The sequence below is a fragment of the Equus caballus genome, chromosome 31 (genome assembly GCF_041296265.1).
Source record: "Equus caballus isolate H_3958 breed thoroughbred chromosome 31, TB-T2T, whole genome shotgun sequence".
NCBI lineage: Eukaryota > Metazoa > Chordata > Mammalia > Perissodactyla > Equidae > Equus > Equus caballus.
The window spans coordinates 12910870-12929723 of NC_091714.1; the positions used below are offsets into that span (position 1 = coordinate 12910870).

The 18854-nt window shown below is 36.3% G+C and overlaps 1 protein-coding gene across 20 annotated transcripts in view; it reads right to left on the bottom strand.

Annotated features, from left to right (window-relative positions):
* SCAF8 (SR-related CTD associated factor 8) overlaps positions 1 to 18854 on the bottom strand; it is a 210809-nt gene that overhangs the window by 145783 nt on the left and 46172 nt on the right. For 16 of the 20 annotated variants that reach the window (XR_011434435.1, XR_011434433.1, XR_011434432.1 and 13 more), the window contains 9 exons: positions 18414 to 18544; positions 15570 to 15746; positions 13939 to 14018; positions 11591 to 11708; positions 6809 to 6940; positions 6405 to 6517; positions 4526 to 4719; positions 2959 to 3059; positions 317 to 430 (listed from right to left, as the gene is read on the bottom strand). Coding sequence is in view for 11 of the 20 variants with exons in the window: in XM_070256456.1 (XP_070112557.1) it covers positions 317 to 430; positions 2959 to 3059; positions 4526 to 4719; positions 6405 to 6517; positions 6809 to 6940; positions 11591 to 11708; positions 13939 to 14018; positions 15570 to 15746; positions 18414 to 18544 (1160 nt within the window). In the remaining 9 variants the exon portion in view is untranslated. The remainder of the gene's footprint in view (positions 1 to 316; positions 431 to 2958; positions 3060 to 4525; positions 4720 to 6404; positions 6518 to 6808; positions 6941 to 11590; positions 11709 to 13938; positions 14019 to 15569; positions 15747 to 18413; positions 18545 to 18854) is intronic. The other 4 variants (XM_070256458.1, XM_070256457.1, XM_070256453.1 and 1 more) reach the window with 1 other exon arrangement.

The following is an 18854-nucleotide window of genomic DNA, read 5'->3' on the forward strand; positions in this document are numbered from 1 at the left end:
AGTTGTCATAAAATAGTGCCCTGTTAGCTCAGGACCAATCTCCTCACAAAAAAAAAAAAAAAGAAGAAGAAATAATAGAAAAAAAGGGACCCTGGTTGACTAAGAGAATTGCGAATATGTGATTTCAAAGAATCATGAGACTAACATTTTGGTGACTGTTTTATCTATATTTAATTCTATAATTAAACAATACTGAAATAATAAATTTCTGTCAAGGTTTGCCCATAACATTAAAAAAGAAGATGAATTAAATACAGGAACATTCTAATAATCCAATAAAATAAGAGCATGTGATGCCCCCCACCCCCAATCTCACCTTAATGACCTTGGACCCAATTTTATATGATCCAGAACTAAGTTTCTGAAGAGCCCGAAATGCGTCTTGTCGATGAACCATGCAGACATAAGCACAGCCCCTGGGAGGAATCATCTATTAAAAAAAAGTTTTCTTTAGAAAGAGTTATAAGGAGGGCAATTCATTCCAGCATTTTAGGGTTTTAAGGAAACAGAACATTGACTACTAACTAATATGGAATTGTTTTCCCTTTTTCCTCTAGCTATCTGTTTAGTGGCACAATTCACATACAATTACTTAATTTAAAAAAGAAGATAAAATTCAAAGCCTAGTTGGGTCTCATTCTAAGCCACAATATATGCGAAATCTTGAATATCATACGTCAATTAAAATTTTTTAATACACAATAACTATTAAAACAAAAAAATGTATAAAGACATACGTAATAATACTACCAGATAAAAGGATAATAATATTGTATGGCCAACATACTTGAAGGCATACAATTTATTCACAGTAGTATTTCAATATTTCCAAATATTCTACTGAGCAACGTGAGAAGGACTTTTGCTTTGGGGAAGTATCTTATCCCTAATATAAAATCTATAATCTACAACAAATGATAAAGCTAAAATTTCTCAATTTTATAAAACTGACTTTTGTCCAAGTGCTTCCGGACAAAAGTTTTAACATGAATAGGAAAACAGCCTCACTGTAAGTATCTGAGTTTTATTTATAAAGCATTTCACTATTCTAGAGACTACCAGCTCATAAAATTATCCTTAATATATTAATTCAGAAAAATACAGAGCATTTCAGTCTCTTTTTGAAGAACAAAAAAGGCATTCTATCACTTTATTTTTACTCAATATGTAATAAGTTCTATTTGTCAAAAAATAAAAATAAAAACCTTTCCCTCAGTCTTGCTACCACTTCGATATACTGTCACTTTAATACCAAACTTCTCAAAAGATAAGTCTATCTCGACCCCTTACACAGTCCTTCCATCTCTTGCAATGTAGATCCAACTCCTTACCAACCCACTGAAAGCATTTTTTTCAAGCTCACTAATGACCTACTAAGTGCAAAATCTAATGGACTTTCCTCAGTCCTCACACTCCCCTAAAGTGACCAAGTAAAAGGTTTATAAATCTTCCATCAATTTTTCAAATCCCGGATTTTACCACTAGCCATTTAGCACACTTCAGTACCTAATTTAGTGCCCATCGTCTGTAAGTACTATGCTCTTACAAGGTGACGTAAAAGAGGAGGGAGACAAGGCAGACTATGCCCAAATGACTGTGGGACAAGAAAGGCCACAAATGTCACACCAACGTGCAAATCCAGACTGCCAGCTGGATTCAGGATCAGAGCAGTGATCCCGGCTCTGCATGGGAATCACCCATGCAGCTGTGGCATTGTGATAAGAATCTAAAGACACTGATCAAGGGCACTTCTATTTTTTCAAATACCAACACATTTCTGATATCTCAGCTACAGCTGAGAACCACTAGTTTAAGAGCAGGGGAAATTCAGAGGTTATATGATCATGGACTCTAAAAGACAGCTACGTTTTGACAGGCGAAATTTTAAAAGACAAAGAGCAAGAGAACCTACAGCAGTCGCATGGTGTAGACAGTCAACCAAATCTACTTATTATCTGTGCAACTCAGGCAAATCACTTAGTTTTCTCAATGGCAAAATAAGGAAATTTCAATGACTTAACCAGATTCTTGTGAGGAGCTGGCAAGGTCACATGTCGTTGAAAGTAACATACAAAATGGTCCAACAATTCACAGGAAGAGTGCCGTTATGAATACAGCAAAGTCACGTGTGGCACTATAAGGAATGCTGGGATCTAAAAACCAGCCAATTACCCAGTAAATAACGATAAGGGTCCAACAGACCATGAAAGTACAACAGTGAAGAAAGTCAGAGGGTTAATACATTACAAGTCTCCTCAAACAAATGACTGCAAAATATTTCATTACTTAGTTTTGGCCCCAAGGAATAAAACAGCCCTTGAGAGGAAGAAAATACTCGAAGGAGGAGACTGAATGGGGCAAAACCACTAAAGAGCGAGAGAGCTATGTTCAAGTTAAAGAGTGAGAGAGCTATGTTCAGGTTAAAGAGTGAGAGAGCTATGTTCAAGTTAATCGGAGATGTTCCGGCCACACAGGTTTTCTGGCCTAGGGTTTGCTTAGGGGCCGGGAGTGGGGAAGGCTGGCAAAAGACAAGGCCCAAGTCCAGTCGCATCTCCACCATTACCGATGTACTCATGTGCACGTGATTACAATTCTGTGGAACTCGGTTTCCTCATTTTCATTAAAAAAAGAAAAAAGGAATTAAACTAGAACACATATAAGGTTCCTGATAACTCAAACATTTGATGCTTTTAGGAATCAAATGCTACACTGCTATGAAATCCCAAATATTTTGTTAGGATTCCACTGGAAAAAAAATTAATTACACAAGGAGATAAACAGCAAGAGAATAAACAAGAATACAGAAATGATTCAAGTCAAACAATCCTTATAAAGATGGGCATTATTAAAGGCAGATACTCCTGGGCTAACTAGGAACCAAGGTGAGTCTCTGTATGAGTGAACATCCCCTACTTTTTCTTTTTAACCTTAAACTATTGTTTAAGAACTAATACTTACATTAATGGATTCAATTTGTCCAAACTCTTCAAACAGGTTGGTTAAATCTTGCTGCGTTGCCTTCTTGTCCACCTGACCAACCCACAGAGTAGTACTACACACTGTCGAGACATAAGAAACAAGCGACCTAAATTGCAGACACAGTTACCTCTTCCGAGTACCTGAGGGAAAGGGCACTAACAACAACGGACGAAAACTTAAGATAGTGTATTTGTTATTAAAATATCTGTTAATTGCCATTTTTTTCTGTTATGTTTAAAATCAACTACACTCCTAGGTATCCATTGCCTCTAAAAGGCAACCTCTTGCACGTCACTTGTTCTCAAGCTGGGCTGCATGCCTGAGTCATGTGGATACCTGGGTCCCACTCTAAAAGATGACCAACGGTATGGGGTATGACAAACTGGGAAATGGGAGTTTTAAAATTCCATAGGTGATTCTAACATGTAAGAAAGTTTCAAAATCACTTTTCACCGCAATCCTCCCTGTGCACCTTTTAAATATCTTTCTGTTCTGAAATGTTTAAGTGGATTCTCCCTAATCAACAGCTAAATCTGAAAACAGTGTCTTGTCTTTAAGGATACAAAGAAGAAAAGGCTACATCAGAATTTCTTGTTATCATGAAAGGCTTACAGGTACTTAACCGTTGGAAGCCACCTCCCTTTACTAAACAAACGCTACACAGGCCACATCTTGCCTACTTTTACCTGTGCTGTTCATGCCTCTGTGAACATTTCCTTTTCCTGAGGGCACTTACTTTAAAAATAATTACAGCTGATATATTTGCAGAGTTTCAAAACATTTGGATTTATGTCACTGTCATTTAAAAAAATGTTTCCAGCTTTTTGATTACCTTTGATCTCTAACAGGGCAGGCCGAGAGCAAGCTTTTACTCCAGAGCTGACTCCACATTAGCCTAAGAAGTGGCCACTGCGAGATCTTTACTGAATGTGAGTTTTCAATCAGATCTCTTGACTCTGGGGACTCAGAACTCTAATGTCTCCCAGACCTGTGTGAGCTTTAGGAACCGTCCAGCTAACAGATCCCTGGTAATTGTTCTTTTTCTCGTGCAGTCTCACCTTAAGCATACATAACTCAACACTCAACTGAAGTCTCAAGGGGCAATGTATTAGCTTTCTTTTGCTTCTGTAACAAAACACCACAAGCCTAGTAGCTGAAAACACGACAACGTACTCTCTTCCAGTGCTGGAGGCCTAAAATGGGCCAAGGAGGCTGCAGCCCTTCTGGAGGCTCTAGGGGAAAACTGGTCTCCTTGCCTTTGCTAGCTTCTACAAGCTGTCTACATTCCTTGGCTCATGATCCCAACCTCCATCTTCAAAGCCAACAGTATAGCATTCACCAGCCTCTCTCAATGACCTGAGCATGGAGTAGAACCACTCTTCCTTTTTCTTTCCTCCTCTAGCACATTACAAAATTCAAGGATAAAATTACTCATTTACCAAACCACTTTTCAACAACTTAGTCTAAAAATAAGGTTGAAAGACTTGCAGCAGATAATCTTCTTAATATTTACTGAAGCCAAAGCTCTGTGAAAGTCATCACTTACCACTTAATGTTTTAGATCTAATTGGAGGTAACCCCTTCTTCTGTCGCTCTTTCTCCCTCTCTCTGGCTCTCCTCTCACTCGAGTATGAGCGTGATGACTTCCTCTTCCTCTCTCTTGAGCGTGAGCGTGAGCGCTTTCTGTGTTTGCGCTTTCGAGAGCCAGATCGTGACCTGGACCTTCGTTTTCTTGGTGATCTACAAAAACAATAACATTATTCCTCTATCAAATTTCCCATTCTAGGTGAGGGGGGAAAACAAAAAAGGTCATCTTATATTTAGCTACCTCTTAAAAAATGTTTCAGGATAATGAAGTTATCAAACATGCATTTTCCCAAATCTATGTACTGCTTAGGTCCACAATAGTCACAGACGTTTGTCTGCAATGATTCTTACTGAGTGTGGGTGAGTATTCACAACCACAAGAAAGAAGAGGAAAATGAGATTCTATTAAGGGCCTCACTTTCTCTTAGTGTCGCGTCTTCCAACTTATTTTTCAAACAAGAATCAAGAACAGGGATGAAAGACAAGAAAATAAAAAGATCCTTTAGGATACGAAAATGTTACATTCTTTTTTTTTTTTAAAGATTGGCACCTGAGCTAACTGTTGCCAATCTTTTTTATTTTCTGCTGTTTCTCCCCAAATCCCCCCAGTAGATAATTGTACATTTTAGTTGTGGGCCCTTCTAGCTGTGGCATGTGGGATGCTGCCTCAGAGTGGCCTGGTGAGCAGTGCCATGTCCGAGCCCAGGATGCGAACCAGCAAAACCCCAGGCCACCAAAGCAGAGAGCGCAAGCTTAACCACTTGGCAACGGGGCCGGCCCCGAAAATGTTACATTCTTAAAATTAGGAAATAGAGAATGTTTCCAACAGAGCATTAGCTAAATTCTGCTTACAAGTTTTCAACTTCTAAAATTTCATGGTGCTTGACAATAGAATATAAGGCGATACTGAAACACTTTTTTCCCCGTCAACCATATGCACTGAACTCTCTTCAAAATGCTTAATAAGGAGGTGTTGCTAAGACAAAGACAAAAGTTTTCAGCACTGACATTGTAATTGCTTTAGCAAGGTAATTCATTGACATGAGGTGGGTTTAGAGAAAGTTGAACTGACAGGCTCTCATATGCAAGAGGTAAATAGAAATAACTTCTTAAAACAAGAAATGATTGGAAAAGTCATCAAAGATACTGCCCCTCTTCCAGCATTTACTGTTCAGATTTTCAGGGGTACTAACGTGCAAAAAATAGGGTATAAAAATGGTAGACTAATGACTTTAAGTTTTAAGACAGTTTGTAGCAAAAACAATGTATATGTGCTACATGCAAATTTGCCAGATTAAGAATAAGGCACCTTCAACTCAAATTTGAATGAGCATGTACATTAATGAGGCTTGGCCACATTGAAAAGTCCGCAAAGAAAACCATTTATAGGATATGTCTTATAACAGTTGGATATTATACTCAATGCTTATAAAAATAATTTTTGTAGCTTTATTTTTATGATCGTTTTTGGTATTATTATGACATGAAATGGAATATAATAGAGTGTCTAACACTGTCTTCTATAGCTTGATTTAGCTGTTGTTCAGAGGCAGTAATATCCTAAGCTGGGTGTCATCATATTATTAACTAAAATGAGGTATAATCCAAAATCCAAGTCTCATGAAATGGTTGCAATTATTGCAAATTATTCAAATAAATGGCCAGAGATATATTCAATTAAAAACAAAACAAAATATTTTCTGATTTTGAAATCCTGAATTCCTTCTGAGAGAAGATAAGACGTCATTCTAAGAAAAACATTTCCTTTAATCTTGATGAAAATAGAGCCAATATTTCAAAAGTTCACACAGAGCTAGTCTTCAACATTATTGCAGAACCTTGAACGAGATCGTGAATGTGTTCTTGATCTCGAGCGAACAGCCACTTTCTTTGCTTCTTGTTCAAAGATCTCCTCTTCTACTCCCTCTTGTCCTTCATCTATATCCATATCCTTGAAAGTCAAAAGAACAGAAAACAAGCAAAATGCCAGGTTGAGATTCAGTATTTATTGATGATTCTGCCTCACAAAATATTCACCATGGTTGCATTAATGCCTAATAGCAAAATGGTTGGAATGTGGAGCTTATGAAGTGAGGGGGGATTAAAAAACATTCAAGACATTACCATTATTTTACATTAATAAATTATTTTACATAAAATAAAAATCATTACCATATTTTACAGTATTTTTTCTCTAAGCAATTTTAGAAATTTATGACTCAGAAAAGCAGTTACTTTTTACCTGTTGCTGAATATCTATGGAATCATCCAAATTTGCTTCAGGTTCCAAGAAATGCTGCTGACTGCTGCCTTGTGATGGTGACGCAGAGTGCTCTGACCCAAAGGTTCCTTCCTGACTGTCCTGAGGGGTTGCCTATTGAGAGTGTATGCAAAAACGCAAAGAGTGGGAAATAAGTATTATTACAAATGGAAACTTAAACACTTAAACATCACAATTTTTAAGAAGCCCGAAGACATACCTTTTACAATCATCTAAAATTACACTTATGTACAAATTCAAGTTCACTTAAAAGTATGAGACATCTCCACAAAATGGGGAGAAGACTCTAAGAATAAAATGGTAAGATCAAGTAGGTCTTCACCAAACTTTTAACTGTGGAAAACACAATATCAAAAATTAAGAAAGGGATTAATATATCATGAATAATATATAATGGCATTAAGCCAAATGAATCTAGAATTACATCGGCAATTAGTATTTTTATAAAATGCTATAAATGAAAAGTCCAGTAAAGTATTTTACATTAAAAAACTAAGTCACACATTACACATATAGAAGCAAAACATAGCTCAAATGCCAACATCAAAATAACTGATCTGGCAAAACAGTTCTCAATTTGGCCTGCCCTAACCCCCATCTCTAGATATTCACAAAATAATACAAGATACATGTAAAACATTTCAGAAAGTTTAACAAAGGTTAGGCAATGAAGCCTAATTAAAGGAATATTTAAAAATTTGAACCCCTATATCCTGGGACTAGAATGACAGCACCTTGTGGTAGTGACACTGCTTACACGATGCTGATCAGTATGAACCTGATTAGCAATTACATACACTATGGTGTTGACTAAAAGCGAGAAACCTGTTTTGGAAAAAAATAAGTCCCTACATAAACTCTCCTAAAACATATCTTGCAGGTACTGAAGATTGACAAAAATAGTTCCTAGTGGTACACAAGCTGGGAACTACTGTAATAACAGAAAAGAGTAATTCAAAATCTGATAGTGAACAAGTTACCTGAACTCTGAATTTTGGTCTCCCTATTTGTAAAAGGAACACTAGTAGAGTGATTATAGACAATATTGTAATTTATCTTCAAAATTTCTTAGAGACTAGATCTTAACTCTTCCCACCACAAAAAAAGAAATAACTACCTGACATGATAGAGGTGTTGGCTAACACTACAGCGGTTAATTATATCACAATATATAAATGTATCAAAATCAGTAGGTTGTACACCTTAAACTTACACGATGTTATATGTCAATTATTATCTCAATAAAATTTTCTTAAAAAATTACTCTTACCCTAATGACATTTAAACTGAAAGAAAGCAGTATAAAAATTAAGAGCCAAAAAAGCAGTAAAGAACCATTCCACGTCTCTTAATTTATGAAGAAACAGGTTCCCCAATGACAGGTAACATTTTCAAGGTTTAGAAATAAATTAAAGCTAAAGTTAGAATCAGAAAAGATTTCTTTTAAACTTCTATTACAATATTGAGCAAAATGTTAGTAAGTGAGTGTACTCTTGCAGGACAAATCAAATAAACATGTTTTAGGTATAGTCCTACAGCAGGCCTGTAAAACAGCACAGCAACAACGGAATTCTTAACAACACAGCAAGATGATTTTCAGCTTCATCCTGAGCCTTACTATTTGGTCCTAATTCAGTACTTGTACATTCTTCACATCATTTATTCTTACTTCATCATTCACCTTAAGCCTCTTATCTATCCCTCCCCCATCTTGTTTTTCATCCTTAATTTTTTATTTAATGGTTAACCCTTGGGTATGACTACTACGATCCACTGCAATCAATTTTAGTTTCTGAGTTTCCTTTTTGAGCAGTTTTACTTATTTGAAGATTGCAATTTCACGACTTTGTTTCTTAGAGGTCTTACGAATAACAAAGAGAAAATTTACTTTAAAAATTCAACTAAAGTTTATCCTATTATCTTGCTATCAGCATCAAGTCCATTGGACCCTCTACTATACCTAAGATACATTATGGGATCTTAGAGGTCCTATTTTCCTATACAGAGAAAGATTTTGTTATTTCACCATCCCAAGAATTATTCCATTACTACTCATCAATTATTCCCAATTACATCAAAAAACACTAAAACAGTAAGAAAAAGCAGTGGAATTGTTGAGAAGGGTGATTCAACAGTGAAATAAATCATAATCATTGAGTTTTACTGCATTATCAAAATACTGCATACAAATAGATACAAAAAGATACAAATAAGACTGGAGAGACCATCTTTGCAGTCTGCTTTCAGCTTGCCTTGGAACATGGTGGAATATTGAGATTTTTCACTTACTGTCCATAACGGCAAAGACAAGAAAACTGACAAAGGAACATATTTTACAAATACTAAACAAAGTAAAAGATGAATGCAAAGAAATAGATAGTAGCATCCTAGACTCTAATGATGATGGTGAAATGTAACATTCAAGTAATATCAGACTATGAGTTTTCAGACAACCACATTCTAAATGTATTTCTCAAACTCAAGAACTGATGAAAGAAATATGTAGCTCTACGGACAAAAACAGGATCTTTCCATCCGATTAGTCATTCAACAGGAAGGACTTCACCTTGCAGTATTTTGCAACAAGAACCTGGACCAATGTTTTGGTAAAACATATGACATTTGAATTTAATCGACATAAAAAGGTTTGCTACATTTCAATTATTCTAAAATTCCTAATACAGTTTTCTCCCCTATCCCTTTAGTCTCACCTCTGTAATTTCTAAGATGACTTAAAAATATTTTTAAAAAGGATCCACTGGACTCAGATGGCAAATGACTATTTTTTCTGATATACTGGTATACATCCTTAGTACACATCCTGGTATACATCTCTAGTTTCTTCAACTATGTCTTCACGCAAAACATCAATAAAAATATTGAAAACAATACAAGACAAGGATAACAGCAGCTAACGGAGACTTCTTTCAAGGCTGGAGTAACACTCATTGAGCGTCACCTTTTGATCAGTTATAAATCCACTTTCCCCTAATTTTTTCCTGTATAAGTTACAGGAAAGACCTTGTCAAAGGCCTTATTGCTAATTACAAACTGGTCAAGCGTACCACATCTCGATTTTAATGCTTCTGCTAAAACTTCTGAATAAAAGTGGAACTAAGGCAATTCAACACTGTCACATTTACAGGTGAACAAATCTGCTGTTTGGATAAACTTCCACCACTACTATCTTGTAACAGCTTGCCTCTATAACAGCTCTGCGATCCTCTATTGTATTACTGACAAGCTGTTTCTTTTCCTTGAGTTACAACTTGTGTTTTTCTTTAAATAATATCCAAATGTTCTTCATCGTGCTTTATCTTCAAGTTCCTGAATTCTCAGGCAGCTTTATTCGCTTGACATAAAATACTGCACCTGCTCCAACCACTTCTTTCACAATTATTTCTTCAAAACAAGGTATGAAATTCTATTCTATTAATTCCAGGTATAAGATCCAACCTAGTAAATGTCATTAATATCCCTTTTATGTTCTCTCTCTGCCTTCACAGGACGAGCTCGGACCCCAGCAGTGTCTCTGCCTTCACAGGACGAGCTCAGACCCCAGCGGTGTCTCTGCCTTCACAGGACGAGCTCGGACCCCAGCGGTGTCTCTGCCTTCACAGGACGAGCTCGGACCCCAGCGGTGTCTCTGCCTTCACAGGACGAGCTCGGACCCCAGCGGTGTCTCTGCCTTCACAGGACGAGCTCGGACCCCAGCGGTGTCTGAGGCTTGCTCCCTACAGTCTGAAGTGACTCTTCCCTCTTCCATATTCCCACAGTCCCTCACGTGTGCCTCTGCGACAGAAACGGAATTCTGCCTTACGTTCATGCAGATGCATGTGCTCCATCAGAGAAGAGGTCAGCTGAGGCCAGATGCTCTTCTGTTCACCTCTGTCTAACAACGCATTACTCACTTTAAAAATGTTTGTGGTATTGTGTTAAATTCATTAGCACCAAAAAGTTTTGAATATTAAGAAGTGTGAGAGAGGGGAATTTCCAAACACTTACTTTCTAAACAACTTACATCTATAAGTATTTCTCATATAAAGTCAAAATAGACTTCGTAATGGGTTTAATTCTGACTTTGCAACTTGACACATTTTATTAACTCTAAAGTGTGATTTTTCTTCACATTTTATCATCCCTGAAATTTACAAGGTTTTTACAACTCCATGGGATGTTATACTTCAGCAGTGTTAACAGTTCTTACCTATATATAAAATGACGTGTCTTAAGACTAATGATATATGATATGAGCTTTATACTTTTGCATTAGATGTTTAATTTCACTAAGCTTCAATTTCCTATGGTGTAAAATGGGACTCAAAATGCCTATATCATAAGCATTAAAAGTAATCATGCCTAATGAAGTTCCTGTCACATGATAATAACCTAATTAAAGGTAGCAATCTATTTTGTCATCAACAATAGCAAAATCATCATTACTTTGATTGAGAGGGAACTGAGTAGAGAACAAAGCGCATGAAGTTTTAAGTGGTCAATACTGAAACACCATCTGTCTTTTGTTCTCCACTCTCAGTATACTGAAACTAATGTCTACAAATGCTCTCAATGTATTCATAAGATGCCAGAGCACATTTTGATTATTAAAAAAACCTAAAGATCCTGAAAAGACTGATCTTCCCAGAAATATATAGTTGAAGAAAAATCACCATAGTTAAGAAACACCAATTTATAGAACACAGACAGCAATAACCGTGAAGACCACAAGATGGAGATACAGACCTTCTGAGGCTGTTGCTGTTCCAGGAGCTGCTGTCTGAGATGTTCAAGGTTTTGCTGCTGTAGTTGTTCTGCTATCTGATGAAAAATGGAATTGTTCACAGATTCTGAAACATGAGAACTAAAAGGAAAAACAAGTAAAATATATTTTAAAGCCCAATAAACATAATATGAAAATAACTAAGTATTTTTTAAAAACCCAAAATGACAATTAAATGAAACACATTCGCCTACAATGTTTACCTTTGAAATAGTAACAGAGAAAATGAAATACCTCACAACATTAATATGTTAAAATATAAATATACTCTTCAACAAAAAGAAATATACTCTTCAAGAGGGTTTCAATAGATGGATAACATGTTAGGGACACTCTGCGGAAGATGTGATACTGCCGTCTCACGCTAGTAAATACATACAAATTAGTACTTTTTACATTAGAGCATTTTAAGAAAGTCTCAAGAAAACACTAATAAAAACAGTTAAAAGCATTTAAACACTGTCACTTTTAACTTTCTCTTCATTATGAGCTACTGGGAGAAATGGTCTATTAACTAGTACACGTGAAATCTACAATTGTAATTGACCACAAAGCTTATAAAACTAATCTGCTTTCTGCTTGCTTTTTTTTTAAAGATCGGCACCTGAGCTAACAACCGTTGCCAATCTTCTTCTTTTTTTTTTCTGCTTTATCTCCCCAAACCCCCCCGTACATAGTTGTATATCTGAGTTGCAGGTCCTTCTAGTTGTGGGATGTGGGACACCACCTCAACGTGGCCTGATGAGTGGTGCACCCAGGATCCGAATCCTGGGCCACCACAGGGGAGCACGCAAACTTAACCACTCAGCCACGGAGCCGGCCCCTAATCTGCTTTCTTTAGAGAAGCATTCACATTATTAGGTATGTTAACAGAAACAGTGTTTAGATAAGAGGAAATAATAATTTATATTCTGGGAAATTCACACCTGGAATACACCTCGAATTCCAGGTGCTACAAGGTAAGACCTGAACAAAAAAGGGGGCATCCCCAAATGGGCAATCAGGATGGTGAGAAGCCTTGAAACAGTTGGAAAAAACTGTACTTCACCTGGAGCAAATAAACCTAAAGGGGAAGAATGATACCTATCTTTAAATATTGAAAGGCTATGTCCTGAAAGATAGTGGAGCAAACGTGTTTCCTTGCTTCAGAAAGCAAAATTGGATCAGTATGCAGAAAGCATATCAAACAGGACTCAGTAACAAAAGAATACACAATAATAACAATTACTTAACTTCTCAACACAGAAGGCATTAACCATTGGAGAAGTATCCTATCAGGACTATTAAAGGAGATTCTTACATTATTCAGGACACCAATCTAACATGATCTCAATTTTTTCAAGTAGAATCTCTATCAAAAGAGTATGTTTATATTATCATATATTTTTAAATATATTTTCCCAATATATAAAACTAATAATCCCTGTTTGAAACAAGATTCTCAGAGGCTTTCCCCATTAATCATCCCTCTTCCATCCTCCCATCTTCCTCACCCACCACTGCTCCTTTCACAAACCCTCCCTCCACAGAACCTAGGACTCTGGAGAATTGTTTAAAAAAAAAAAAAAATCACTGATCTAAGTAAAAACATATAATTCAGTTCTTTCAAAATCAAAATCCCAGGTTGACCCAGTGGCATACTGGTTAAGTCCACATGCTCTGCTTCAGCAGCTGCAGGTTCACGGGTTCGGATCCCAGGGACAGACCTACACACCACTCATCAAGCCATGCTGTGGCGGCATCCCACATATAAAACAGAGGAAGACTGGCACAGATCTTAGCTCAGGGACACTCTTCCTCAAGCAAAAAGAGGAAGATAGGCAATAGGTGTTAGCTCAGGGCCAACCTTCCTTACCAAAAAAAAAAAAAAAGAAAAAAAGAACCCAGAAAATCCCTCCAACTCAATCCTTACTTCTCACTAGTTTGATACACTTCCACAATTTGGTATACTTCCTTGAAGTGGCCATTATCACTGAAAGCAAGCTTCTTTCCTATTATTTCAATTATTCCTACAATTGAGTTAAATAACTTAAAGCCTAATACAGAAATATCACAATCAGATATATTAATTTTTCTATAAAGAATTTTGATATATCCCAACTATTTGCAAAGACCTGAGAGTCAAAATAACATAGGGAGGCAAAAAAATAGCAACTCTACCATCTCTCTGTCATGTCAGAGCTCAACAGCCTGAAATGATAACCCAACTTATTCAAAGTATACTTAGTAGTTCAAATGGCAATATCACAACTGCTCTTTATAAAAATAACAGAAAAAATGTACAGTTATAAAGAAAAATAATGATTCTTACAGTTGAGAAGCTGGAATTTCCTTTTTCGGTTCTTCACTATGCTCAGAATCTTCCCCAAAATCAAACCTATCCATCAACTTCTAAGATGAAAAGAAAAGGAGACAGAGACAAATTAAAAAGTGCTTCACACAATACAAGTTACAAATTCTATTTTGAAGGTCACTGACACCCTACTAATTTACCTTTCTCACTTAATATGTGAATGTTTTATATCATTTTATGTTATACTATAATAAAGCATTTTATATGAGTGGATCTTCTCTTTAAAGTACTTTGACATATGCTGTCTTATGTAACAAAACAAATCATGATACTCCTAGGATAAATACTAATACTCAAACTTTATAGAAGAGAATATTAAGATTAAAATAATTAAGTGGCTTGCAGTGGTAATAAAGCTTGATAAAAAACATCCCAGACTATAATCAATGGATCTATTCCTAGTACAGTCTTCTTAGAATGCTCCACTATCTTCTAAATGATCAATTTAAAGGCTTTTTATGTGGTCTAGCTATTTAGAGTCAGGCTAAATTAGACTTGGAAGCTGCTGGCTAAAAAAGTCTAAGTAATAATTCAATAAATCGAAATTTATTTTCGTATGAAAGTAACAGCAGCAGAAGTAAAAATAATACAGATAACACTTTCAAAGTATTTTAATATTCCCATGATTAATAAGAATACTGAGGATATTACACAACAAATTATACACAAAAGATTTTCAACTTTAAAAACACCATCCTTGGGGCCAGCCCCATGGCCGAGTGGTTAAGTTCGTACACTCTGCTTCGGCGGCCCAGGGTTTCGCCGGTTCGGATCCTGGGCACAGACATGGCACTGCTCATCAAGCCATGCTGAGGCAGCATCCTACATGCCACAACGAGAAGGATCCACAACTAAAATGTACATCTATGTAGCGGGGGGGCTTTCGGGAGAAAAAGGAAAAACAAAATCTTTAAAAACAAAAACACCCTCCTTCATAGTCAGGCCTCAATTTATCAGAATTATAGTATAGTGACAACTTGTAGCCAAGTGTTCCTTTGAACTTTCATCTACTGAACATTTTCAATTTATACAGGTTAAAATTGTAGAACACAGAATACCATAATTAATATACATATTTGTAACATTCATAAAAGAAACTGGAAAATTCAGAAAATATTCATTTGCCTCAAAGTAAATACACTTCTTTTGTTCTGGTGAGGAAAATCAACCCTGGGCTAACATCTGTGCCAATCTTCCCCTATTTAGTATGTGGGATGCTGCCTCAGCATGGCTTGATGAGCAATGCGTAGGTCTGCACCTGAGATCCAAACCTGCAAAACCTGGGCCACCAAGGAGGAGCTTGCAAACTTAAACACTATGCCACTAGGCTGGCCTCGGTGAATATACAATTTTACTGACCAGTCATCTTTAGTCAAAAGAAAATATTCTAAATGTTTCAAGTGTAATTACAAAATTACTTGATTTCTTTCAGAAGTTTGAACCTTTTGTAAATTCTATAATGTCTTATACAGTACAGTGAATATTAAAATAGTTCTATGATAAAACATAATTTACAGAATTAGAGCCCACATGATAATATATAAAATTTAATACTTCATATAGAACAGATTTGACATCTTAATTTCTACCTTGTTAAAAGACACCCCCTGATCTAAGGGGTTAAGGGTGTTGGCTGCTGCAGCTGCAGCTGTAAGTTGTGCTGTAAGAGCCTGCAGCTGAACGACGAGACCAGCATCCAGGGCCTGCAGAATGGAAGGCTGCGGCTTCTGCTGTTGTATCTGTAAAGTCTGTATTAACTGCTGAAGCTGGAGGAGAACGAAAGGGAAATTATTACAGACAGGTGCTGGCACTTGTCTATAAGAATGCCCACCTAAAACTTTCATCCAATAAAATTTATCATTCTACAGTCTTTGGAGATCAAAACCATATATACTAACTCAAAACAACAGTTAATGTTTTTAAAAAAGATTTTTTGTGTGTGCCATATATAACATAGTCCTTAAAAGTTTGTCTTGCTTCTGGAAAGTCAGAGAACTTCAAACAAAATAAAGTGGTCATGCCATGACAAGATAAAGAATTCATCACCAGCAGACTGATTTTTTTCACTAAGCTTTTTCTCTCTTCTTCAATTAACTCCTTAATCTCTGTAAAAGGACAAGCACTGACAATAAATGCTTTTGCTATCTTTCAGATTCATCACCTGATAACACATTTCCTGAAAACAGGAAAGCCAATAAGAAATCTGTCCCTTGCAGCAGAGTCTGAAACTAAGGAAATTAAAGGTGAATAGTGTCACCAAGAATTAAAAGTAACTCCTGTTCCCCTATTCACCCATTCTCTTAAAAAAGAGAAACAATAAGATCCTGAAGATATTTCATAGTTAAGTAAACCCTATATACATCCCACAAGTAATTTATACTTTCCTAATCAAGATCTAAACCTGAGATAAATCTGAAAATTATCAGTTTTGAATAGAAAAATAAAAATAGCAAAGCCATTGCTAAATAAAACATTGTACTCTTTCAAGTAAAGTTAAACTTATAGTGGGAGAAGGTACAAACAACATACAAAATGATAATAAGCAAAATAATTTCATATGTATCTAAAACAGCAACAGTAAAAAGAAAATTAATTATTTAACTATCAAATAAACACTACAAACTACTAATGTGTTAGCAAAGAAAATAATACAAAAATACATGACAGCTGAGTTACTACACTGAGGAAGCTCCAGAATAGACAGGGCGGAGGGAGGAAGAAAGGGAAGGGGGAAGGGAGAGAGGGAGGAAGGACATGTCCTATTCCTCCTTTGCACATGTTAACTGCTCCTTTTGATATCCCCACATTTCCCCCAACAGCACTGCTATTCCTTCAGTCACCCAGGTTCAAAACACTGCAGTACCCTACTTTTTCCTCTACTCCGACTTCACATTCTATCTATTACTATGCCTTCTTGACTCTCTTTGCACTATTTCTTCTGGAAAATCCCTTCTCCTGCCAGAAGTATTTATTTTAATAGGTATCTTTTAAAATGAGAACATTTTGCTTTATGAACTATTTTCAAAATATCATTATCATAAAATTAATAATTCAATAATTGTATCTAATATCCAATTCAGTTCCCCAACTGTCTCAAAAATGTAGAAACCGGATCCAATCTAAGACTATAACTAAATTGGTTTTTACATTTTTAAAACTCTGGAACACTACCATTTTGTTTTTGAGATTATCCTTTTAGAGTCTCCACAATCCTGCTATTTTTCACATATTTATTACTTTCCTTCTATTATCACTGTTACCAAAACAAAGATACTTCCTATCTCTAGACTTCTCTCTCATTCACTCGAGTACTGTTCAGATCATGTGACTTCCAACACAAAAATCTCTGGCAAGCCCCCACTGCTTAGCCTATGAATCCTTTACTTCCCAGCTCACCATTATGCCTTTTGAAACCCAGGTCCCACACTTAGGTCATCCATTTCAACTTTGTCACTAATAACTTACATGCAGAGGCCATCTTATCCTCCAGACATCCCAACTCTAAAATATTTCTTGTATACCCAACATCATTAAGCCTCTATACATTATTCATTCGTTCTACAAGAATGTATTGAACAGCTGCTATAACCTAGACACTGGAGGTACAGCAGTCAACAAACAGACAAAAATCCTTGCCCTTGTACAGCATACAATCTAGTGGGAAGAGAGCGCGAATAAACAAAGTAAGTAAGTAAATGATATAATAGAAGTGAGGACGTGCTAAGGAAGGAAATAAGACAGGTGAGAGAGAAGGGAGCACAGGGGATGAAATGCAGAGCTGCAGTTTTAAACTGCTGTTTGAAGGTCTTACTGAGGTGACATTTAAACGAAAACTTACAGGTGGCTGAAACCATATGAATAGGAGGGGAAAGAGAGTTCAGGGAGTTTGATTGTAGAGATCACACTTAATTTGATTTTTAAAGAACAGGTAAAGAAAAGAGATGCTAAAGGTGGCCCATCCTCATATCCTGCCATGTCTAGTTCCACTAAAGTCTCAACTCAAATGCGACTTCCTCAAGACACCTCTTGGCTCCCCTCTGCAATTCTGATCCCTTCTCCCAAAGCTGGTCATCACTCGAAAGACTTCCCTTGTTTCAGGTCATATTTACACCTGTCTCCCCTAAGATAAACAGACACCCCGCCAAGATCGAAGACCTTCCTGTCTCACTGCTACACCAACAAGAGCACCTAATAACGTTTGCTACAAATTATGTGCTAAGTATTTTGGTGTAGAATTAATTTTTTCTAAAACAATCTTTAATGACATAAAAGTGCTCATGATGCATTACTAAATGAAAAAAACAACCTAGAGTAGTACATATAGTGTGATCACATTTTTACAACATAAAAAAAAATACCCTTTAGGTGGAAACAATACATTAGGAACATTATGAGTTGTAAATCACTGTCAACATAACAAAAAAGCTGCTTACTTGTTGGCCTTGAGGGCTTTGTAAGATCTGGGCTACAGCTGCAAGCGTATCTGTATTTGTTATCTGAGATACCCATGGATCAGGTAAACCTTGGACCACATTGGCTGGAGTAACAGGTGTCACGGGAGTTCCTTTTAAAAAAGACATCATACCCACCCCAATAACAATGTAAGTAAATAAAGACTTGAAAAAGTAGAGATTTGCTCTGTCACTTTTATAAAATATATACTAATTTAAATAAATGCTTTAATTTTGTCTCCATTTTGAAAAACCATTACAGAATTAGGTAGGTTAAAAAAAAAACTACCAAAAGGATCTGTCCATACTTGTCCTCAATTAACTAAGCTACTACTTTAAAGGAGCCTAAATACTCAGCAGCCATTAAAAATCTTACTACAAAAGAAAATTCAATGACATAAGGAAATATTCAAAATACAATCT